At 40.5% G+C, this 26,139-nt stretch overlaps 1 protein-coding gene across 1 annotated transcript in view; it reads right to left on the bottom strand.

Annotated features, from left to right (window-relative positions):
• Positions 1 to 11,127: 11,127 nt before the first annotated feature.
• UTP11 (UTP11 small subunit processome component) overlaps positions 11,128 to 26,139 on the bottom strand; it is a 264,149-nt gene continuing 249,137 nt past the window's right edge. Inside the window, exon 8 of the mRNA XM_044060088.1 lies at positions 11,128 to 11,516. Coding sequence (XP_043916023.1) covers positions 11,433 to 11,516 — 84 coding nt within the window. The 3' untranslated portion in view covers positions 11,128 to 11,432. The remainder of the gene's footprint in view (positions 11,517 to 26,139) is intronic.

Genomic DNA, 26,139 nt, shown 5'->3' with positions numbered 1-26,139 from the left:
TGCCATAATTTAAATCTTATAGTTAGTGATGGAGCACATTCATCAGTACAGGCAGTGTCATTCTTTGGATGTCTGCAGAACATTTACGTATTCTGTTCAGCATCAACAAGCCGATGGCAGATCTTGAAAAGGCACACAAATGTCACTGTGAAGCCACTGTCGAATACTTACTGGGAATGCAGGATAGACTCTTTCAAGGCAGTAAGATTTCAGTTGAAGGGAGTCATTGAGGCATTACAGGAGATAGATCAAGCAGTACATACAAATAATGCTGCAACATATCAACAAGCAAGGGGACTGTGCTCAGAACTTATGTCATACCAGTTCATTGTATGTTTAGTGGTTTGGTATGATGTGCTGACAGAGGTAAATCGTGCAAGCAAAGTTCTGCAGAGTCCATCTTTTGATATTTCGACGTGTCAAAGTGCTGGCATCCACTATGGACCTGCTGAAGAATTAGAGAGAGACAGGATTTTAACATGCCATGGGTGAAGCCTCCAAGACAGCAGCAGAACTGAATGTTGGCACCACATTTCAAGAAAAGAGACAGAGGAAAGTAAAGCGGTTCTTTGACTATGAAGGAAAAGATGAGACTATACAGAATGCAGCTGTAAAACTATGTGTAGAGTTCTACAATGCGTTGCTGGACACAAAAATCCAATCGTTTACTGATCGGTTTGAGCAGTTTGATAAGGTCTTTGGATTTTTATCAAACATTAAAGCCTTGAGTCATGTTGCAGAAGACACATTGCTGCAACACTGCAATGCACTGAAAGAACAACTGACTGACAGGATAAGTGGCCACTGTGATACTGATGACTCTGACCTTGGACACGAATTTAAAAGCCTTTCTCGAATGATTGATAATGAAATATCACCAGTGACTGTGTTAAATTTCCTCATTCGCAACCACTTGCAAGACATATATATATATATATATATATATATATATATATATATATATATATAAATACTTATGTTTCACTGCGCATTTATTTGACTGCACCCGTTATAGTGACTACTGCAGAATGCACCTTTACCAAGCTGAAACTCAAAGACATACCTGCGTTCATCAATGAGTCAGAAGAGACTTTTAGGCTTAGCTGTGCTCTCAATCGAGCATGAAGTGGGACAAAGTGCATCACACGGCAGCCTCAATGAACACTTTGTATGGAAGAAACTTCGTAAGATCCCAGTAAAACTCTAGGTATGTGCTCGTATTTCCTTTCCAGTAATCTTTTATAATGCTGTCAGGCAGTAAATTTCAGGTAGCACCTTACTGTGGCTTGTATGCTGTGTATTCACTTTTTTTTTTTTGTTTACCTCCCAACATTTTGGACCATGAGGATGGAACTAGCAGGATGTTAGGCAAAGGCAGCTAGGAGCGGCAGGACTCGTGTGGAGCAGCAGGGGAGTGGCAGGACTCGTGGGGGAGTGGCAAGACTCATCAGGATGCTAGGACAGGCTAGGACAGAAGTGCAGGAAGAACAGACAAGTGGTAGTAGTCAGAAAATGAAGAGGTAAATGCACATGGAAGACGAATGGCACTCTGGTCTTCACCTTTTTCTCTCTGGGTTTGAGTCTGCCTGTGTCAGACTCACTAATCCCTATTACTCTCTTGTGCATGGGATTGAGTCTGCCTCAGTAATCCCCATGGCTCTCTTGTGTTTCTTTGGGTTTGAGTCCGTCTGCCTCAGGCTCAGTAATCCCCATTGCGCTCTCTGTTTGGGTTTGAGTCATCTGCCTCAGTCTCAGTAATCCCCATGGCTTTCTTTTGGGTTTGCGTCTGCCTCAGGCTCTATAATCCCCATGGCTTTCCCTTGTATGTTGTGTCTGTACTCTTTTCTGTGTCCCACAGCTGTGTTGTGTACATCTGCAGTGTGACTGTTCTGTATGTCAATAATTGTCTTGAGTGATGTCAGTTTATCTACTGCTGCTTGTTTCAGTCTTGCTGTATTGCTGTCATTGTCTTGTGTTTGGGAGTGGTGTCTCAGTTCTGTTTTGTGGTAGTGCTTACAATCTTGTGTGGGTTTATGTTCAGTCTTGAAGTAAATTTGTCCTGGTCTTGTCTCTAATTGTGGGGGTGGGTGCCTCTGTCCTGTGTCTGTGTGGGTGTTAATGTTCAGTCTTGCAGTAGTGCAGTCTTTTATCATGTGTGGGTGTCTGTCCTGTGTGCAAGAGTCTCTGTTTTAGTGTGCTTTTGTCTGAGTCTGTGGGAGTCTGTGGGAGAGTCTGACTGTGGGAGAGTCTGACTGTGGGAGTCTCTGACTGTGGGAGTCTCTGACTGTGGGAGTCTGTGGGAGTCTGTGGGAGTCTGTGGGAGTCTGTGGGAGTCTGTGGGAGTCTGTGGGAGTCTGTGGGAGTCTGTGGGAGTCTGTGGGAGTCTGTGGGAGTCCGAGTCTGTGGGAGTCCGAGTCTGTGGGAGTCCGAGTCTGTGGGAGTCCGAGTCTGTGGGAGTCCGAGTCTGTGGGAGTCTGACTGTGGGAGTCTGACTGTGGGAGTCTGAGTCGGAGTCTGACTGTGGGAGTCTGAGTCGGAGTCTGACTGTGGGAGTCTGAGTCGGAGTCTGACTGTGGGAGTCTGAGTCGGAGTCTGACTGTGGGAGTCTGAGTCCGTGGGAGATCTCATAGCACAAAATCTTGACAAAGATCTGGGCAAATTTTAAATATTACTCTTATAAACTGAAAAAGTTGCTAGAATAAAAGGTGTTACCATGCATGTTCTGAAGGATATAAAGTTAAACTAAAATGCCAGTCATTTAATGAATTCAGTCATCAATTATTTGCCACAAAAAAAAAATCAAGAAAACTACAAATTGTGAGAAACAGACCAAACGTGAGTCAGATCTGGACATTCTTTGAAAATCTGGGCAGTTGAGTATGCAGTCAGTGTCTGCACCTGTGAGTGGCTACCTTGCTGTGGTACAGGGATTTGTCCATAATGTAACATTTGCACTAAATGCCATTTGGTGTGTGTGCAGCTGAGTGGCAACCTTGTTGTGGTACAGGGGTTTCATAATGTAATATTGGTACTAAATGCCAGTCAGTGTGTGCACCTGTGAGTTGCTACCTTGCTGTGTGCACCTGCAGGTCGCTACCTTGCTGTGGTACAGAGGTTTGTCATAATGTAACACTGATACTAAATGACAGTGTGTACATGCACCTGTGAGTGGCTGGGGGTTTATCAGAATGTAACATTGGTACTAAATACCAGTCAGTGTGTGTACCTGTGAGTCGCTACCTTGCTGTGGTATAGGAGTTTATCGTAATGTAACACTGGTACTAAATGCCAGTCAATTTGTGTGGACCTGTGAGTAGTAAGCTTGCTGTGGTACAGTGGTTTGTCATAATGTAACATTGGTAGTAAATGCCAGTCAGTGTGTACCTGTGAGTAGCTACCTTGCTGTGGTACAGTGGTTTGTCGTAATGTAACATTGGTACTAAATGCCGGTGTGTAGCTTGGCACATCAATTCTTAATGATCTGAATGTAGTGATATACTAGTGGTTAAACAGTGCTGGATGAGCTTGACAGGGAAAGGGGTGCGATGTCAATGTGGTCACACTTGATGTTCTCTTGAGTAGGGCCTCCAAAATGCTAGCACCGGCCCTGCCTGTCCTTATGAAAAAATAAGAAAAAGAAAGATCATTAGGGCTTGGCGCTCTGAAACCCTTCTGGCAGAGAAGGGCCACAAGTAGAAAGGTATTCCAAGTACAACATTTTAACAATGTTGAAGCTGCTGATTTGAGAGGTGGCTGGTTAAGCTTTTCCAAGACAAAGTTGAGGTCCTGAGGAGGAGGAATAGCCCTCCTAGGTGGGTTCAAATGGGGGACCCCTTGAGAAACTGCTTCTCCTCAGTTCTAGAAAGCAGGACGAATCAAGGGATATGCATGCGGAAATGGCAGAGAAGTGTGCCTTAATAGAGGAATAGACTAGACCATCTCTTCCTAGCTCACACAAGTATGAAAGCATAGTGGGAATTCCAGTTTGAATGGGATTCTCTCTCTTTTTGTGACACCAGATCAAAAATATTTTCTATTTGGATATACAAGATGTTCTAGTGATAGGATTCGTTGCCTCCTGTACAACTTGGAGCACATCCTCAGAAAATTAATGTCCAAAAGGAATTAAAATTCTATCATTCTCAATATCAGGTTGAGCACTAGCAAGTCGGGATGAAGAAGGGAACCCCTTTTCTGTGTGAGCAAGATCACTCTGTAAGGTAACTTGTGATGATGACAGGGAAACCAATACTGTCTGGGCCAAAAGGGATTCATCAGCAAGATTTTCTGTCAGTACCTATGAATCTTTAGCAGAACCTTCAGGACTAGGGGTAGTAGAGGGTAGGCATAAAAAACTTCCCCTTCCATGAAAAAGATATGTTGTCCATTCTCCAGTCCTGGGACTAAGGGATGCTGGAACAAAACAGCCAGAGCTAGTTGCTGTGAATGGAGGCAAATAGATCTGGCTGGGGAATGTACCATTTGTGGGCTATGTCCAGAAAGATCTCTTGGTTCAACATCCACTCATGAGGGTCTTTCAAGAACCTGCTTAATGAATCCACCAGCCCATTGCCCCGGGATGAAATGTAAACTGTTTTATAGTTTGGTTCCATAATAGAACAGCTGGTTGTCTGCATAGATAGTAAGACTTTGTCCCTCGTGTTTGTTTATATACATGACTATTTGTCTGTGAAAATTCTGACAGGTCCTTGCTTCAAAATGGAAGAGTCTCAGTGAGTGCCTCATTTCTTTCACATTGATGTATTTCTTCCTTTAAAATCCAAAATGATACGAAAGAAATCCAAAGCACATGGTACAGATACTGTGCCAAATGTCTTTTTAAATCACAAATACTACTCAAATCCAATCATCTAATAAAACTTTCAGATTAGCCCTTTTGTCCTGTTTATTAACAAGACTTAATCAGATAAAGTCTAGTTAAATAACATGATTTAAATAATCAAATCAAAAACACATAGTGAATCTTAAAAAAAAACAATCAGAAGCATGTATGAAAACCAAACTCCTGCTTTTTGAAACATACTTAAAACCACTTACATACTACACGTTTCCAAAATATAACTGAAAAACAAAACAGGATTATAAAAGCTTAGGTATCCAAAACATCTACCTCTGAAGTACTTTAATCTCAAAACACTTGCTATGAAACAATGATCGTTATTGTCCAGGGTAACTGGTCACATTCAGGTCTAACTGCCAATACAATTCCTCCTTTTCAAAGTAAACTGCCCATGGTCCACTCCTCTCATTCTGTTTAACTTTTTCAAGAATAACAAATTTAATCAAATGATCATAAGCCAGAATGTGTTTTGCAAGAGCGTTAGTGATTTTTCTTTTTTTAATCTCATAAAATACGCTCTTTAAGCATGCATTCTATTTTTCCCACATAAAATGTTTCACATATCTGACATAAGGCAAGATAAACACCACCCTTTTCAAGCAGTCAGATCTGCCTTGTACTTCAAATTTATGTTCTCTAATAAAAAAAGTTTTCACAAACAAGGGTGTATTTACAGTAGTTGCACTGTCAGCAACTACGCATTCTGTGAACAACATCAGATGTATCTTTATATATTGGTCTTTCCAAAATATTTTCCAAACATAACCCTTTTTTATACACAATACAGGACAGTTTGTCAAGTATATCCCTTAGATTACCATCTCCCTTTAAGACAGACCAATTTTAGTCCTTATTTGTTTTACCTTGTTACTTTTCAAGTTAAGAGTGGTCACACAGGCATATCTAAACTTTTCATGGACTACTACTTTATTAGAATTATCTGTTATAAATACTATCTTGGTTCATGATTGGCTTAAAGTACCTAATCTCTCTTTTATGCACAACTTCATTTCTCAAATTACTAATAAATTCAGCCAGATACCCTCCCTTAAAAACCATAGAACATAGGTTCTCACATTCTAGCAAAAAATCGGCATCTCATTCTGCCAGCATGCACAAACTGCCCCTTCACTACTGATTTTTTCTGCGCCGGGGGTGTGCGCTAGTAAAATGAAGCAAAGCATCCAAGTAGGTAGTTTTTTCTGTAAATCTGCGCAATATGTGTTGGTAATAATATCTTTCTCTAAGAGTACGTCCAGGTAGGAAATTTTTAATATTTCCACCTGAGAAGTAAACTTTAAAAATTCAGTACTATGCTTTATATAGTCAAGGAGCCTATTCAGTTTTTTGCCCCCTTCCTTCCACACCAAGAAAATATCCAAATATCCTTAAACATGCTATTAGAAAGGAAATTCCTTTCCCTGTAAATCATCCCTATATTGGGAAATAGAGAGCCACAACTACAACACATGGCCATACCTTCTTTTTGCAAAAAAATACTTGTCCTCAAACATTAAGTAGTTATTTTTTTAAAACTAATTCTAGTAGTTCTTCCTACAGGTTAAGTTTTGCTTGTTCGAGTCTATTCTCTGATAAGAATTCACAGAACCAATTCAGAGATTTTCCTGAATGAAATTATACCAGTCACAGAGTTTTCCAAGACAGAAGTTTAAGATTTGCAGTTGTAGCCAGTCCAAATGGTAGCAGAGTTAGACTTTCTAGCAAAAAATAAAGGTCCTAAGGAGGAATGAGATCCTTACCTAGTGGACAAAGAAAGAGGCTTCTCAGAGATGACCTAAATAATTTTAATGAGGTTAGTGACACAAAGCTGGCATCGTGAGGAAAGTTGGAAACCATAGATGAATGCATTTTAAGTGAAGAATAGCTTAGTTTCTATTCAAAAATTTGTGATAAATACTCTAAAAAGTAGGCACAACAGCAGTGAAAGGATCCACTCTGTGGGCCATGGCCCATATCAAAAAGTGAATCCATTTACTTTTATGTCTTTCAAGTGTTTGGTCTCTTACCAGACATTATGATCTGGACCACCCTGTCACAGTACAAAGGGACTCTGATCATCACTAGAACTGGGAAAATCATGCAGTTATTTCTAGCCAAGAAGTCAGTCCAGAAAGTGAGGCCATAATTAGAAGAACCAGACCTGCCTTTGCAAAATCACAGCTATTTGGATGACCTTGGCCTTTTTGCATCATAGCATTCTTTACAAATCTTGAAACAAGAGGACACAGATACAAAGGAGAACTGGTGGCCTATTATGGCCGAATGCAACTTTGGGACATCTTCCCAAGTGAGGAATAAAGGAATAGAAGTTGCTACACTTTGCATTGGTTGAGAAAGTTAAGAGTTTGCAGCAAGGCTTCATTTACCATTGCATCAGTCTTCAGTCTGCAGATATATTGAGGAACCCACTCATTAGGCATTAACACACAGTGGCTGATCCTGTATGCTAGAGGTGGAGTCTCCTGAATTGTGACTAGCAGTGAGATGACAACTGGTAGTAAAGGCCCACTCCCAAACTCTCACAGCCTCTTGACATAAGTGGATGAAATGAGTTCCCTATTACTTGTTGAGGTACCATACCACAGTCTTATTGTAAGAATGGGTGGCAATAGTACCCTGAGGGATGAAGTCTTGAAATGTTTGTAAGGTTAGGACTTCCCTCGTTTCCAGAATATTGATGGGCAACAATGCCTCTGTCTGTGAATATATCTCCTGGAGCATTTGTTCCTGGAAATGCCACTCCACCCTGTAACAGTGGCAAACATGATGACAATCACAAATGAGGAAGGTACCTGGAAAGGTCTGCCTAGAAACACGCTGGGTTCCTGGATCAACCATCTGATATGATCCTTGCACCTCTGACAAATTTTGACTGGGAAGTCCAGGAGATCTAACTACTAGATTAATTGTATTCAGCGAGTCCATCATAAAATTCTCGTATGGCAGTGGATTAGACACCATATAAACTGAATTCCACCAAGATCTCCAGCACTTGACACAAAGAGCTGCAGGAACCAACAAACTTATCAACATCTGACAGACAATGGAATGAACCTAATGAACTCTGTTGAAAGGGAGAAATACTTGACAAGCCAGTGTAGCCATCTTGCATTCAAAGAATGAGAGGTCTGTGTGGACATCAACTGGGACTTTGTGATGTTAACTGTAATTCCTAATGAATGGAACAGTGACAGGAAATAGTCCTTGGAGACCAAGGCTTTCCCCTTTGGAGGACCATGAGCCACCAACTATCCAGGTATGAGAATATCCTGTTCCTTGCAGCCTTTGCTGCAACTGCTATGCATCTAGCAAACAGCCCCAGGGCTAATGTAAGACTAAATGGAACAGCCTGAAACTGAAAAATGACTGGCTCCTATGGAAGGGGTGCAGAAACCCCAAAGTCTCCTTTGCAATCCTGATGTGCATACTGGCATTCTGGAGACTAAAAGAACATAGCCACTATCCTTCATTCAAACATGGAAGGCTGGGTTGTGGGCTCTTTTGAACAAACTGGTTTAAAGCACAAGATGAGGATGGGCCTGATGGCTTTACCATTCTTTGGAACCAAATGCACAGTCCTTGCTGACCTGGTTGGACCTCCTGGATTGCTTTCTGCCTCATTTCCTGCTGCAGCCTTCTGACAGGATGAAGTGTGTGGAGGAGAAAATGACTGAAGGCTGGCAGGGGAGAGGATTACGACTGTACAAACTTTGGATACTATCATTCTTATGAAGGCAACTGGAGAGACAGTTGACCAACTGTCTTCATGGCGGGACAGTTGGATAAGTCTTAAGGGAACAGGGTACAGGCATCCCAAGACAGGACACAGATTTCCCTTAAAATTCAGCAAATTCAAACCACCTCTGGGTTGTCGACCATTTTGGAAGATGCCATGATTTCTGGAGACTAGTATCAAATAGCTGTTGGCCATATCTAAATCATAAATGAGATGGGCTAACTTGTGTCTTTGAGGAAGGGTGTTGAGAAAGTTGAATTTTACTCCTAACAACGAGGATTTTGCTATCCTGCTCTTCCCTCTCCAAGTCATTTTTGGGTTCCATCAAAAGCGGGTATTAAGAAAATTGGCCTTATTGTCCTTGGCAAATTCTGTGAAGTAAAACCAATCTGATAGTTATATCAGTGCCTGACACCACTACTGAACCATCTGCTCTCTTAGAAGCAAGTCACATGGTCAGTCTAGAAATAAAATACATGGCTGACATCTGGGACACTATTTTCTTAAGTTCCCCGTGCCTGGCAATCCTTCCAGAATCCTGGAAGCCTTGTGGTCCAAGTCCCTCTGGAATCATTGTTTACTGCCCTCAAAGAAAAAAAGGATGACAGGTAAACTAATTTCTTAAGCCTTTCCAAAGCAAGTGACTATTTGGTGGCTTGATGGCTGGGGTCTGTAGAGCAGGAGCCTCCTTCAAGCTGGCTGCCACCATAGTGGCAGTGGAGTCCACCTTTGGGGTTCTAGCCAGTTCTAGCCCGATCTTGAGAGGCTGTAGGATCCTGTGCAGCATCTCTGATACTGATGTTAGCATCTCAGGTTCTTCCCTGCTGACTGTACCATCAGTTGAACCAATCTGTTAACTACCTAAATGATGACTTGGGTGACTTTAAGACCTCTTCCAGTAAATGTTCTGACAGAGGGGTCTTAAGTGGGGTCTATTCTGCCTTAGCTCATATCATTCCAAGAATACTCCCCAAAATGGGGTCACCTGGCAATGATGAGGGATGCTCTCTCTTCATTTTACTCTATGCCTGCAATCCTGAGTCAGAAAGTGAATCAAAGTGCTTCCCCTTGCATCTGGCTTTCTTGGTCGTTCAACAGAGGGGAGGAGTCTGAAGCAAAGGAAGAAATTTTACATACAGACACAGATACCTGAACAGCTGAAGTTGGGAATGGGCCAGCAAAGCAGTCATACATTCCTTAAGTGCAATGTCTTTGGTGAAGGTTCATGTGGATGGAGCTGTAAGCAGGAAGCCTATACTGTCAGAGCTGGTACCAACAGTGGGTTTCACCTCGTCAACTAGCCTGACAACAAAGGGTCACTAGCTAGACTAGCCTTTACCCAAAATGCCAAAGCCCTGAATGAGGACCATGGCCTTGATGATCAGGCCTGATGGGGATAGGACCAATTCAGTATAGAAATAGCAATTTAATATGCCAAACATTGAACAGCTTCAAAGCTGACAACCATGGTCATTCACAAAAGGGAACAACCATGGCTGTCAGCCTCATCAAAGCTAGAAAAGTGGTCCAAAACCGACCACACCCTACTTTATCAAATTCTCTGATATCAGTACCAATACAGAGGGGGTCAACCATCAACTGAATAGAGAAGCAGGACCTAAATTAGATGCAGTGAGTATAAGAATAGCCCAGAAGTAGCAAAATCTGGCAAGGAAGAAGCACTATTCACCACCTATGTTAATGAAAAGCTGACCTGAGACCGCATATGCTACATAGAAAATGTCTGACAGATTTCTGTTTTTTGTAATCAATTTCCACAGAGTTGAAATGATTGAACATGACTGACCAAATGAAGTACGGTATAACATTCTAAGTGTAGGCAAAAAAAGTGAAGCTGCCGGTTTTTTTTTTTTTTTTTTTGAAGAATGGGGTCTGGCACAGAAGCAGCCAGATTTCTTTTGCCCTCTATGCGTTTTGGGAGGATGGAAGCAGATGTAGAGAGAAAGGCCAGATACCTTGGGAACACTTCCAACTCCCAGTGACTGGGGATGGAAGGGTGAAAAGAGGCACGTACTTCAAGAAGCTTAATAAAGTAAGCCCTTCCCAAACACAAGACATTTTAGCCACACATTTGCACTTTCTGAATCATTTCCTCTCCTCTCCCCTCACCCCCAGCAATGAAAAACTGCTACAGATAAAATCTGCAAATCCAAAATGAATGAATGGATGAATTAAGACAAATCTGAAACACAAAGACACTAAACAATATGCATCAACAAAGTGAGTGATATATGATTGAAATAGGGTACAACCAAGAGAAAAGTCCAAATTTCACTACAACACAAATATAACAAAGGAAAAATGACATCAAGCCAGAAGATAAGGTGGGAAGGACGCTAGTCACAATTTCCAGAGAAAAAGAAAAAAAATATTTTTGACCTGAATGTAGGGTATAAAAATTAAGGACACACTAATTCACTGCCACAATCATGAACAAATTTGAGACAAATAAGCACTCTGCCCACATATAATTCAAGCACACAAAAAGTCACTTTAAACAACAAAATGTATTGACTTAATTTTTAAAAATGCAAACAGTACATAATGCCACAGCACCATGAATAAAACAAAATACTGTAATAGTCATATTTAGTGAATATAACACAGCATAAGACACTGTGCTATTATAAAATGTTTTTAATCCAGAATCACTTGAAGAATTAGGGATGAGTCTCTTGCAGAGCAAGATGTTGAAGAATGTTCTGTTTTGGATAAACTAGGCCAGCTGACAAAAAAAGTTTCAATCACACCCAGTGCACAAAAACTAGTGCTTTCATGATTTCATGTGCCAGATTAGCGTCTTCTCTGAAATTTAAATTTGTAAATAGCTGGAGAATTCACAGTTTCCTTCTTTACCTTCACCTTGTGAGTCTTGTCCTGCAAATGAACAGAAAGAGAAATTCATGTATTTGTAGTACTTTCCCACATCGTACACCCTTCACTAAACAGCCTGCCCACTAAGCTACTCTTCGGTCGGTATTTCGGAGATCTCCACATTACACTGGCACAACCTGCATCATTGCCTCTGTGGTTCTGTTCTAGGCAAATTCACAACCATCTGCCATTTGGTAACAGTACCTGAACAGGGTACATAATATATGTTCTTTCTGAAAGGTTAAATCCTTTCTTCTAGCCCCCCCCACCAACAACAAATTAACTAAATGAGTACATTCTGAGGATGTTACTGCGGTGGTGGTGCTATGGTAGCGTTGTCGCCTCACAGTTAGACGTTGCCCGTTCGATTCTCAGTTAGAGCATCTTCTGTGTGGCGACATGCGTGAATGGGCGTTCCTTCATTGAAGGTTGTGTGTTAGGCCCGGCAAGCCAGCACGTAAAAATCTACTGTCAATCATTAGCGGACCGGAGTTCCGCTATGGCGACCCCTAACCGGGAAAAGCCGAAAGACACAAAAAGTACATTCCGAGGATAAAGTCACAATAAAGGTTCTTCAAATGTTACTAATAATGTCCAGTTAACATCAGAGCCTGACTTGCTTCACTAAGCATCTCCTGCTTTCTATGTTTACACTATGTTCACAAGCAAATAAAGGAAAATTTGCTGCATTCCCAACTTCTGTGAAAATAAAAATGACAAGTTAGTTTTCATGCAGTACTACAATATTTCAAACTGTAGCTGATGCCGTTCTGTAAGTCTCCTACAGCACTAACCAGTTACATGCAAAAGTGACATTAGGGTATTGTAAAAAAATGACAAAGCAATTATACTACATTTCAGACTGCATGGAGTGTTACAAAGTTTGAGAGTCAAAGCATCTCGACTTGGAAAAAAAATGAAAAAAGTGTATTATATTTCATAGGGACAATACCGGTCACACAGATGTCATCAGAAAGCACAACTTTATAAGGTACTCCCCATATCTATGTTGTCATATTTACATTTTCATATCAGACTTACAAAAAAAAAGTCCTTCTTTGTTAGTCAATGACTGGGTTCATCTCCACAGACCACAGTTCTGGCCTGCTTTCTCAAAAGCTCCTGTGAACAAGGACTGTACACCTGGTTCTACTCTAAGCACATCTATCCCTTGTGTCTACCACTTCGACTCCACGCACTAGTGACCAGACTTCATTCAAATTAATAAAATATATATAAACTCAACAGCTGCATTACTAATACATGCAGGCACATATTCCTGGCTTTCAGGGAACTCCAAAAGTCAAAAATGAAAGGAGGGAAATGTCCAAACATAGGATGGGAAAATATTTTGGACGCATATCCATCAAGCAGGGTTTCAATCACATATTAACTGACAGATTAGGACAAAATCTGTTACACTTAACACCAGGGTCACTGATGGGTCAATCATTGTGCTGAATCTCAATGGGTAAGATGACAACCAAGGAACAAGGTTCAGAAGGACAGATCCATATTACAGATCTAGACTTTGCAAAAATAATAATCTTGATGAAGGGATGCAATGATGACAAACTTACCATGGAGAAATATCTTCAATGGAGATATTCTTTGAGAAAGCAGTGGAAGCAGCCACACTTCTAGTGAAGCTGCTTTGACCAAGTGTTTTGAGATAGGCAGCAAGCCACCTCTGACAAAAAAGAGCTCTTTAATCCAATTGGAAACAGTTTGCTTGGTGAATGCCAGCTCTTCTCTCCCTTTAGTGAAGGAGACAAATAACTGTTCCATCTTCTTAAATTCATGTACCTGCTTCAGGTAAAAGGTGGGATGACAGTGCACAGCTAGGAGTGAGAAAGGCTTTCTGTCCTGAGTTCTACAAAACAGAACAAGGAAGATAAACAGACCTGTTCAAAAATAATTTAGAAGTGATTTTTTTTTTTTTTGGTGAGGAAGCATGGTTAGTTCTTTACAACACCTAATTAATGTTAAAGATAATATATGGTTCGTTACATGAGAGCCTACAGTTTACAAATCTGAGCAGAGGTGACAGCAATCTGAAGAGTTAAAAAAAAAAAAATCAACAAATTAAAATGATTTGAAATAAGAGCAAACAGACAGCTGAGCTGAGTTCAACAGGCTAAGGCACCAGTTACTTAAGACATTCTGCACATTACACTGCCCTGATTTCCCAGTGACAGAGCTCATAGAGTTCATCTATATGTTGAGGTACTATGATATGCAAATACAGTGTTTTCATTAACTTTGAGTAGCCAGCTCTCCATGATAATTTCAACACCTGGAGTGCATATATCAAAACCAGCATATCCTTGAAACTTCACTTTGTCCTGGATTTTCCACTTCACCATGGTTTCAGAGCCTCTGTATGACCTCTCAAGCAAAACTGAAAGAATCAGTAGTCAGAGCTGGGGACCCTTGGTAATCACAAACCGCATCTGTGTCTGGTGCACACCTGGGTCACCAACAAGAATGTATTACTGGCAAGAGCATCTCCACTGCGATAACACAGGTGCTGCTAACAAAAGTTACTCAGATAGCAATGAATCTTCCTCATCTTCTGCCTGACTAGACAGGCCATGACTAAAAAGGCAGATATGCATCCAGTGCTAAAAGAAATGATCTTACTGCCATACGCGTCTTCCCTGCTGCCTGCTTAAAGAATGAATGCATCGGGGAGAATTTATCAGCAGAACAGACAGTTTGCCTAATCTGGTCCTAAAACCATCTCCAAAACTGAAGTAAATGCAGACTGGTTAGGCACATTGTAGGACAGAATGGTGCTGTCTCATGGGAATGGTCCTACATAAGGTAGATGTCCAGGTATGGATAAGTGTGGAAGCCCCTCAATCTGAGGTGTGTAAAGTCTGGGGCCTAGTATCTGGTGAATATTCTGCCAACACTGCATACCCTAAAAGGCAGGGACGTACACTGAAGATTCTCCACCTCTGCTATAAACCAGAAAATGTCCTGTGTTTCTTGTAAATACAGATAAGTAGATAAACATACAACACATCTAAAGCACCCAAGAAGGCATCCTGCAACACAACAGTCAGCTGCCTGTTGGGTGCCAGGATCCGCCACATAACATAAGCACTCAAGTCAGTCCACAAGTACAAACAAGACTCTGTCATTGTCCATGTTGGAGTGAATGACTTGAGACGTACCTCCCTGGACTACATGAAGACAGACATGGAAGAGCTCTCAGATCATGTGGCCCAGGCAGGTATGACCCTAGCCCTGAGTAGCATCCTACCTTTGCCCAGAATGATACCACAGTATAAGGACAAAATGACTGACTTCAACAATTGGCTAAGCTTCTGGTGTCATTCAAAGGGGAAACAGTATCTGCCTGGGACGACATGATCGACAAACCACAATGCTTTGCCAGAGATAGTCTGCACCTGTCACCAGTGGGATTCAGGTTACTGGCTAAAGCTCTTGCCACCCCTATAGTGCCTCTTTTAGACAAGGTTCAAAGGACAAAACCACCACTGTAACAGATACAAGCATGCAAAATCTGAAGGTAAATGCTACTCAATGCTAGAAGTCTAAACCTCAAAATGCACTCTCTCGAGGCACTCCTAAAAATGGAGAACATCGATATCTGTGCAGTAACCGAGACCTGGTTCAAGGCTCCAGAGAGCACCCCTTCAATACCAGGCTACAACTCTTATCACACTTTTCGGCCATCAAACCAAGACCGAAACACTAAAGGTGGAGGATTGTCCATATTCACACCTCCAGGCTAGCTGCCCAACAAAATGCATCTGAAATTCTCCAGGTGCAACTAACACTAGGTAAGATTGCAATCCAAACTGTAGCTTGCTAAAGATCCCCCACCATGCCCCAAGATACTCACTACACCTTTCTAAATACACTGGAAAATATTAAAATACAACCAAACACCCTAATACTGGGTGATTTCAACTACCCTGTCATTAACTGGGAAAACTACTAGGGTACCAAAACCTTTTCCCAACGGTTCTTGGAATTCATAAATTCCAAAGCCCTGAATCAACTAATCCATTGTCCCACCAGGGGCTCCAATATCCTAGACCTGGTCATTACCAACATGGGAGATAGATGCTCCATGCCAGTGGTCACCCCCTCATTGGTCAGGTCTGACCATAAGCAAATCACCCTTGACATCCACATCCCACCCCCCCAGTAAGGAAACCTCTGTAAAAAACTTCTCCAAAGCCAACTTCATGCTACTCAAGTCAGAAGTTACAAACTTCATGACACCCATGCAGACGGGAGCTGAAAGTTCGACTGCTGAATCCTACACTAAGGCACTGTACGAGCACATCCTCTCGTGCATGAATCGTGCCATCCCAAATAGAACCAAGACGCTCTCCTCCCAAAAAAAGGAAGCCAATCTGGTGGTCTCCTGCCATAAACAAACTATACAACAGAAGGAAGAAACTGTTGCAGAAAAGAGGAAGATCCCAGGATGCAAAAAACTCCCTTACCAGCCTCAGTAAGAAGTTGAGATCCCTCAAAATCCTTCAAAGCTAGTTACGAAAATAAAATTGCCAAAGATTCCACAGACAACCATAAGGCATTTTACAATTATATCAAGAATCCAAATGGCAAGGATATTGCCAATATCCTGCCAGATCGATTTAGTGCCAACTTCACCCCCCCTCTCACCCATCTCAATAACAAATGATTGCCAAATTCCGGTAATCGCGGCCACACAGGTAGAAACTGCACTCTCCACAGCTAAGAATACAGCATCCATAGGAACAGATGACATCCCGGGCTGTGTACTACATGAACTACAAAATGGACTGGCACCTCACCCAAGTGTCATGTTTAATCATAGCCTCACCATAGGCTTCGTGCCCACTGAGTGGTGCACAGCTACAGTAATCACACTCCACAAGGGGGAGATCCACCTTGGATCCCGGGAACTACCGTCCCATCAGTCTGACGAGCCTGATCTGCAAGGGCATGGAACGCATTACTATGGAACTTATAAACAAAGACATTGGCAACCTTCAAACACAGGACCTCACTCAATTTGGGTTCGTGAAGGGCCAATCCTGTCTCCTGAATCTGACTGACTTCTTCTAATCAGTCTCCAGAGCTGTGGACAAGGGTAAGGACAGCCTATCTGGACCTCACCAAGGCCTTCGACACAATCCCCCAATCTGGAATCATAGATAAACTTACTAAGCTGGGCATAAAACCCTACGTCACTTGATGGGTTGCCAACTGGCTTACTGACAGAACCCAGACTGTAAAAGTAACCAACTCCAAATCCAGCTCCAGAGAAGTGACAAGTGGAGTACCTCAGGGTTCAGTCCTGGGACAGCTCTTGTTTGGCATCTACTTCTCTGAAGTACAGGCCAACACTAAGGGACTCTGGCTAGCAAAGTTCGCAGATGACTGCAAACAGGGAGCCATTACTGAATCCCCAGATGATGTGGATATTCTACAAAAGGGCCTTACAGAAACAGATGCCTGGTGCCAGAGCCATGAGCTCAAGCTTAATGCCAAGAAATGTATAGTTATCCCCTTTCGGAAAAAACATGTACCCATGAATTACCACATAGGTGGCAGTACACTAAACACTGACAGTGTGATGAGAGACTTAGGGACACAGGTGGACAGTGGTCTCACCTTCGATAACCACATCGCCACAACAGTCAGGAAATCCTTCTATGTGCCACACCTTATCACTAAGGGCTTTTCATCTACTCTACTTATCCATCATTAGACCCATTATAGAGTACAACGCCCTGTTTGGTATGTACCTCACAAGACATTTGCAACAGCTGGAAAAGCCACAGAAATACCTCACTAAAAGAATCACAGGCCTAAAGCAGATGCCCTATGCTGACCGCCTAAAAAAACTCCAGCTATACTCTGAGGCATATCATCTACTTAGAGGCAATCTCTGCTTAACATACAAGGCCATGTCAAATCCTGAGCTGTTGGGCATGCTCCACTTAAAGAAATCCCAATCCCTCAGAGCCACACATTCCAGGGTTCTAAACCTTGTCATCACAGTGAACAAAACATGTTGGAGGGATAGGTTCCTGACCCAGAGATTCCTTGTACTTTGGAAAAGACTTCCCATACATGTCAAGCAGAGCGCCTCTTTGGTCCTCTTCAAAAGGAACCTTGACGATTGGATGGGAGAAAGGAAATTTACCCTGGGGATCACGTCAGTCACCCTGCTAAACAGGGGTCCAGGGAAGTAAACATTGTGGGAAGAAATATCCAGGGAATTGCTATGGCTAGGCTTGTATAAGCCCTTGGGCCGATAGCCTAGTACCAACCTAAGAACCTATGAAAAGCTTGTAGGGTTAAAGCATCCTCAATTTTTTCACGAAGGAAAATGTGTTTGAACAGGATGACTACGGGCTGCAAAGGCCCATGTTTTTATAATACCAGAAGAACGCTGAAGAGAACTCTGATCTTCTGCTCTGTTCAGGACTCTTTGCTGCTACTGAAAAAGTTAGTTCAGGAAGGGGGCCTGGTAAGCTCATGGGGCAATGGAGGGATTAACATGAATGAGGGTGAGGTGCCATGAGCTTGAATTGCTATCTGGATGTGGCTGTTTTCTCATACAAATACACATATGGTTAGTTTGAACCATCTCTCTTTGAAGTGAACCAGTCCCCCTTTCTAGGAGTTAAGAGGCTGGCACAGTCAGGACTCATACCTCTCAAATGTCCAGATTTCTGCAGAATGTCCAGATTTTTGCCTCATATTTTTGTTCTGCTTCTTATAAAATGTATAAGTTTTCTGGCAAAGCAGTGAGAATTGAAGTCACTAAATGATGACAGACATTTGAGTTTCAGAATTCATATCCTACAGAAAACGTATGGCAACACAAATCATTTTATTTTAGCCCCTTTCTAAGTTTATAGAAATAATATTTAAACTGTTTCCCTGTGTTTGGCTTCCCCCCTCCGATTATTTTTGGCTTTGTCGTTAAGAGATTGAGAGATATGGTCAAGCTAAGAGGTGCCCTAGTAGCTTTGAGGGGTGCCCCACCCACTGATACTTTGCTGTTTGACCTGACCCCTTATTCTTTTCCAGTGGACTTTCTCATAGGCCTTCTTCTGCTTAGGTTGCTCTCTTCTGTAACAGAGTCACTGATTAACAGGAACATTCATGTTATATTTAAGGGCTGGACAATGAAGCACCAGATTAACTGTTTATATATAGTCTTACCCCCCTTCCTCCAATTTCTTAAATATTTATTGTGGCATTGGTGGGAAGGCCAAACAAAAATTCCTTTTCCAAAACAAAACTGAGGAGCTGTTATTTCACATCTGGCAAATGCTGACCAGTAAGGCAGGAGAACATTCTAATAACCATGTCTAAAAGCAGCTGCTATGGCACAGGCATCTATAGTCACAGCTGCACTTAACTGCAGACTTACTGACCATGATGGCAGTCTGAGATGGCCTAAGAGTGTTTGTTTCAGCAAAAGGTATGGATCTACTCCATCAGATTCTCAAGTTGTCTAAGGATCTCTACTGGTTCTGAAACTTTTGGGCTTGAAAATTAACAAAGCTTCTTCAAATATATATTTAAAATGACTCTCTAAATGCAGTTTGGGTGCTAGAAGCTGTGAATTTGGCTCCAGAGAGGCATTATTGAAGGGGAATCTAAATGTCTGCAAAACTGGAGCCATCTGCTCTATTATTTTTTTTAAACACCTTTACCTGAATTATCATTTGTGACATAGGCAAATTTACATTTATATAAAAGTCATCAAACTGTATTAACAAGTTCACTTTTACAAATATTACACTTCACATATATTGCTATATATCATATAACCGAAGCAACATTACATAAATTATTCAATTTCTGCCTTTTTTTTTAAAAAAAAAAAAAAAAAAAAAAAAAAAAGAAGAAACATCTTTATTAAACCATCACTTACGACCCAGGCAATCATACATTTACATAAATGTACCATAGCTCAGAAAAATCATCTCCCTCGTCACACCAATCTGTCCACCCAGCATCTCCAACAGTGCATCCCACAGGAAAACCCTAGAGTCTGCCAACTCATTGCACTACCAGAAAATATGTTCCCAGCTACCTCTTTCTTCCCCAACACATCTCCAACATTTGCGGTCTACCTGAGGAAAAATTCTCTGGAGTCTACTTGGGGTATAAAAATATCTATGTAAATATTTCGAAGCAAAAATTCTAAATCACAATAAAAAGTTTAAACATATTTAATAATTAATAAAAGAACAAAAGAGTCTATATTATATGCTCGAAGTTTTAAAACTTCAATGCTTATATGATCGACACCATATGAACGAAGTTTTAAAACATCGAACATATAATAAAAACTAAACAAAAAAAAAACTACCTGAACACACTGAGTAGGGGGCAAGCCCCCCTGCACCCCCACACACCCCGCTACTTAAATATACCAACTCTGAGATCGCACTACAGTGAAGTAAAGGGAAATATTCCCTACGGCGATCTCCACTGAAACCTTCGAGCTTCCAAAAGTTCACTCATATGGTGTCGACCATATGAGACTCGAACTTTTGAAAGTTCGAGCTTCTGATATAGACTCGAACAAAAAACTACTAAATATCTATTTACAGTAAACACAGTTTCAGTCACAGGGAATATTAAAAATAACACCAATGGAAGTTTTCACACAGTTATAGAAAAACAGTATTTAGCTAATCTCACCATCTATTCCTGTTTGACTAAAAGAATTAGTGTTCCTTAGTTAAGTTACTTACCACCGCAAAGCAAGATGATGTGGGTGAGTGGTCCTTGTTGTCAGATCCAAGGCAAAATGCAGAATGCTGAGAGAAAACTGCTACTAATATCCAATTATTTTTGGCTTACAGAATAACAGCACACACATCTAGTCATCTGACTCTGTTACCCATGCAATCACCAACACTAGAAGATGACAAGATTTTAGCACCTGTTACCATATACACACACACAGAGCTTTGCTCAGATCTCCTGGAAGTCATAAAACCATAACACCATTCCACTCTTCCCACAGCAGCTACAACATATTCTCTAGCACAGACTTTACATCTCTGGCTCCATTCAAAATTGTGGGGTAACATCTTTATGGCTTAACCCATAAAGTAATTTAGTTTCAGAAATATTTTTAAAAAAAGTTTGCTGCAGCTGGATTGTGATTAACCTGCTCTGTCAGTATCCTCTGTTGAAACATATAAATTTAAAGCAGTTGCAATAATACAGGTACATTTCTTTTCTTTCCAGCAAGGCACGCCTTTTTTTACATTTAACATAAGCAACAAGAATCTGTACAAATCATGTTGACACACAAATGACATATAATTATTTACAAAATTCCAGCTATGTGTGCTGGCATATGTTACAAGTCCACTGCCCTATTTCCCCTGGCATGGCGGGCAGTACCTCCTATCATCACACCTCTCCCCTTTTGAAGGCTCAAACTAGTTTTTCAAGTGCCCCTTGAGAAATGTTGCTCGACAGGAATGAGCTTATCTGAGAATACATTACCCCATACCCTATCTTGAGATTCCATCTGCCTTGGCATTGCTAACCCCACTACAGTGCTGCACTGTCGTATCATATGCCTGCAACCCTGCACTCCAACATAGTCATTTGGGATTTTGCTGGCTGGCTCCCTTTAGCAATAGACCCCCCCTCAGACTTCTCTTGCCTCCTACTGCAAATACTTAGCACCGGGTCCTCCCTATCATGGTAAGATTTCATCATGTTAACATGGTACAATTTGTGCCCCTACCTCCTGCCTAGCAGTTCTACCATGTAGTTAACATCACTGACCTTCCTTCCACTTTGAAGGGTCCCTCCCAAGCTGCTTGCAGCTTATTGTGCCTCAGATCTGAGGAAGTCCAGTCACAGTATTGGACGAAAAGCGCTTTTGAAATCTTTTGTTGTTTATCTTACCTTATTTTATTAAATTCATTTTTTGTATTTCTCTACTTCGTTTACCATCTTTTGCGTTTATTTCAAGTTTGTTATTTTGGTTTTGTGCTGCAAATAAAAGGGAAAGAGGACACCCCTGCCTAGTTCCTCTGCTCATGCAGAAATTATAAGAGAGGACACCACCCACTTTCATTTTCATCTCAGATCCCTCATATATCCTTCTAATCAACCTTATAATTTTTTTCAGGAAATGCAAATGCTTCCATTGCCCTGCTCATAAAGTCTAAGCTTACTCTGCAGATGCTTTCTCTGTATCAAGACCCAACAACAAACATGGTATTTTTGTTACGTTCTGCTTCCCTCTGGATAGTTAATGTTGTCAAATGTTTCTCTCCCCTCCACTAAACCATACTGACTCAACTATATCAATGTTGGCATTACTTCTGACATTCTTTTAGCCATTACAGACACTAACACTTTATGATTATGGTTTAGTACTGAAATGGGCTTGTATGAAGCTGGATCTGATAGATTCTTACCCTCTTACGGTATTATAGCTACCACTGCTTTCTTCCAGGATGTTTGTTCTTCTCCTCCTTTTAAAATACTGTTAAACAAAACCTTCCAGATCTTTATCAGCATTTTCTCTTCTAACTTCTAAGCTTCTACAAGAATACCATCTTGTCCCGGGCACTTTCCTGTAGATTGGTTATAGATCAATTTTTATCTCATCTCCTCCTATCTTAACCATTAGAACTGAGCCTCATCTACCTCGAACCTTGGCATACTTAATTATTCCATAAACATCTGCAATTGTATGTTTTCTTGATTTCCATATTTCCCTGCTTTGTACAGACTTTCATAGAATTTTCTAAACATTTCTAATACATCTACAGGATCTTGTTATCTTCCTTGTTACAGGCCTCCTAAGCTTGCAGACAGCCCTTTCTACTTTCTGCTGCCTGAGTTGCTGCGCTAAAAAGTTTTTGTAATCTAGTGTTATTATGAAAAAACAGTTGCCTAACAGCAATCTTTCTAAACTCATGTTTATTATTGAGGTAATCTCTTAGTTTCTGCATAGCATCCTGCAGTTGGATCCTCTTCTTGTTCAGTGAGGTTCACCCTGTTCTGCAATACTTCATTTTTTAGTCCCTCCAAATACTACTTAATTTTTAACCATAGCTCTCTCTTATTTACACCCTATTTTTAAACTCTACCTGAATTTTATCCCACTGCCTAGCTATATTTTCAGAAGTAATTTCTATCCTCTTATATAGCTCCTGAATAATCCCCACTACAAATTTCCTAAATTCATCTCTTTTCAAAAGAAAGGTGGGAAAACACCAGTTTCTCATTTTTATTTAATTATCCCGAATTTTTATTTTACTTATTATTGGAATATGACCTGAAATATCTATTGGGTGCGTATCAGGACCTTCAATTAACTGAACATGTTCCTGTGAAATGTAAATTCTGTCTAGCCTAGCCCCATTTTTATATCTTGAGGAATAATATGTAAATTCACTACAAACTCCTATTACTGAATTCACCTCTTCCATGCCAAATATTTTGACAAATTTCTTCAAAAATATATATTCCTTTGTTATACTTTCCCTTCTGGGCCCCCCAAACACAAATTCACTGTTACAAATCAAATTCCAGCCCCACCTATAAGTAATATTCCTTTCTGAAAAGTGATTATTTCTCCTAGAGTTATAACAGTTTATATTCCACCTAAACTACATGCCAGTGTAATCCTCCTCCCTTGCCAATAGCCCCTTAGCACTACAAATCTGCTATTTTTGTTAGTCTTCTTCCATCACTAGTGGAGATCCTTTTGCAATTAATGTAATTACCCCTCTTTTGTCCCAGATTTTCTGCTGAATAACCATCCTGAAAACCCTTCTTTATCAAACTGACATGTTCAATTATTTCCAATGGTCTCTCCTGTAACACAGCGATTTGCACTCTATATTTTTAATACAGTTCGCTATTCTTTTTTGTATTTATCTGTGAGACCACTAACATTTAAATTACAGAAAGCATCACTGTATTAAAATATTATTCCCACCTTTTATGTACACTACCTTTTATGTTAAATGTCTAGTTCCAGCTTTTATATAGTTGTTTCTTATCATATCCATTTGAGCCTATATCACATCTTACAAAACGTTTTGTTTTATTGAAAGCACTCTAACAAAAAGGTAAAAAAAACCTCAATACCTCCCTCAAGCCTATCAATTTATCAATTTAATACTAACGCAAAACAATGTACTTCTTCAAATATTGAAATTTAACCCTCCTTATAGGAACAAATGCCCCAAACAGTCACACACAGAGACTTCTGTTAACCTAAAAGAAAGGTTATCCATGTTAAGATGCATGGTGTAGCCTGTGCTTCTACTAAGTGAAACTGGTTTTGTTTTACCTTTATAGCACTCCCAGTTGGGAAAAAAACATTGAATGCTTTCAGAAAATATTATCTCTTACACAGTTTCTCTTTTATTTCCCCAGCCAATCACTCTCCACTAGACCATAACCAATTTCTCTTTATCAGATTGTTTCCATGGAGACACAGCTCACTTTTTGTACAACAAACTTTTGTACTTCTTCCCCGGCATTTACTTCAAAAAATGTTGTCCCTCCAAGGAAGAATACCTTGAAGACAGCTGGGTACAACAGTTTGAATCTCAAACCTATGTCTCGACATTCCATGACTAGTGGAATGAATTTACTCCCCTTCTCCCTGGTGTGCAATGAGTAATCTTTCTCCACAAACACTCTGCTGCTTTCCACTTTTAGTATTTTGTCCTTCGGCCACAGTTTTGTCAAAATCAACTCCTTCTGATGGTAGTACTGCATCTTCACGATTAAAGGTTTAAGATGCTTTCTCATAGCCAGGTTTGGAGCATACACACAATGTGCCCTTTCAAGTAACAGCTCCTGCTGTGGAATACAAGTCCAGTTGCTTATTTGGCTTTCATAAAATTAATGCAGCCTGTTCCTTCAGCTTCTAGTATAGCTGAAAATCTCTGTTTTTCCCTATGTGCTGTCCTCTAATTCTATTTTTTTAAACATCTCTTCCAGAACGATCTCATATTCAGCCAGCCTTTTTTTCATTTCAACCTCTGATTTTTGCAGCTTTATCACCTCATTTGAGTATCTGCTTAAAGCTTCTTTCATTTTTCCACCCTTTTGTTGTTTGTGTTGATACAGTCCATCAGGGTTTTGTTTATTTTAACCAGGTCTGTGTGCAGTTCTCTTATATCTTCATCTAGGTTACTGGAAGTAATGTCTGGAGGTTGCATTACTTTTTGTTGAACAGCTGCAGAACTTTCCTAGTCAGTGTTTCTTTCTCACTTTTTGTAGCCAATTTATTCCAGATGCTCTGTATTTCTTTTTTCCTGGCATCCAAGCAATACACTTACTAGCCAGTTACTGTAATTTACTCAAACACAAAAGTCTACTGGTCTTCTCTGTTGAGTTTCTGTTTTCACACTGAGAGAGCTAGCCTTTAATTAAGGAGTAGTAATCTTGGAAGACCGAATGACCATCTGTCTTGTAATCACAGCAGTTCGAAGTACTCTGTAAAGGCTGAAAAGCCGAGGCACTTGAGTTATTTATCGAAGTGTTTATACAACCAGCATTTTTATTTTGTGCTGTGCTTGCATTTGGAAATTTGGAGAAGTGTTCATTTGTGCAGCTTTTACTGGAACTGTGAAGCCTTTTAACCGAGCTGAACTTTGTCTACTTTGGATATCTGGAATTTTATTAAAAACTGAAAAGGTAATCACTGTCTTGTTTTCATTTCTTGGTGGTATATCAGTTCAAAGTACTTCTTGACAGTGCATAAAAATTCATTGGCCCTCATTTGAAATGGTCCCACATTGACAAGTCTCTCCAGAACAAATGTCATCACACAGATAACTGGAAGAAAAGGTACAATACATTGTGTGTGTGTGTGTGTGTGTGTGTGTGTATATATCTACACACATACACACACACACACTATATATATATATATATATATATATATATATATATATATATATATATATATATATATATACACATATACATACACACAACATAAAATTTATTCTTGGTAGCAGTTTCATATACATTTGTGTGTGTGTGCATATGCACACAGCATTCATATGTATATGCTTATGTATATATATTACACTTACTGGGTACATACAACCTGACTCCAAGCGCTCCCAAGAAAGAAAGTACAGTTGTGTAAGGTGCACTTACTCGTAACAGCAGATGTTCAAATTCCTCACTACTACAGTACCTTTAGACTAAACAGGTTGTTTCTCTACCCAGGAAACAATCTCAGAGCTTCACAAAGTTCTGCCCACCCCTCCCACACAGAAACTTTCACTCTGATACTGATTGGCTAGTCCCAAGTGGGAATTCAGTAGTCAAAGTCAAGACTTTCTTCCACATACAGAGAGAGCCGACACACTTGCACTGAATACTTTTGGAGTGACTGACTGGACCCAAAAGGCTATGGATCAGTTGGACAGGAAAACAAGGAGAATGCTTCATGCTTATCAAATGCATTATAAAAATCAGTGTATACAAAGACTATACATTTCCTGTACTTCTCCACTGCTGTGCGATTTTGGAGTTGGTATACATAAGTTTGCAGCCTCCCACATGAGGGGTGCATGGAGGCTTGCCCCTGCATTAAAATGTGTTCAGTACT

The sequence above is a fragment of the Protopterus annectens genome, chromosome 1.part2 (assembly GCF_019279795.1).
Source record: "Protopterus annectens isolate FY-2018-M chromosome 1.part2, PAN1.0, whole genome shotgun sequence".
Taxonomy (NCBI): Eukaryota; Metazoa; Chordata; order Ceratodontiformes; family Protopteridae; genus Protopterus; species Protopterus annectens.
The sequence above is the reverse complement of the archived record's forward strand: the minus strand, read 5'-3'. Positions and strand labels throughout refer to the sequence as shown.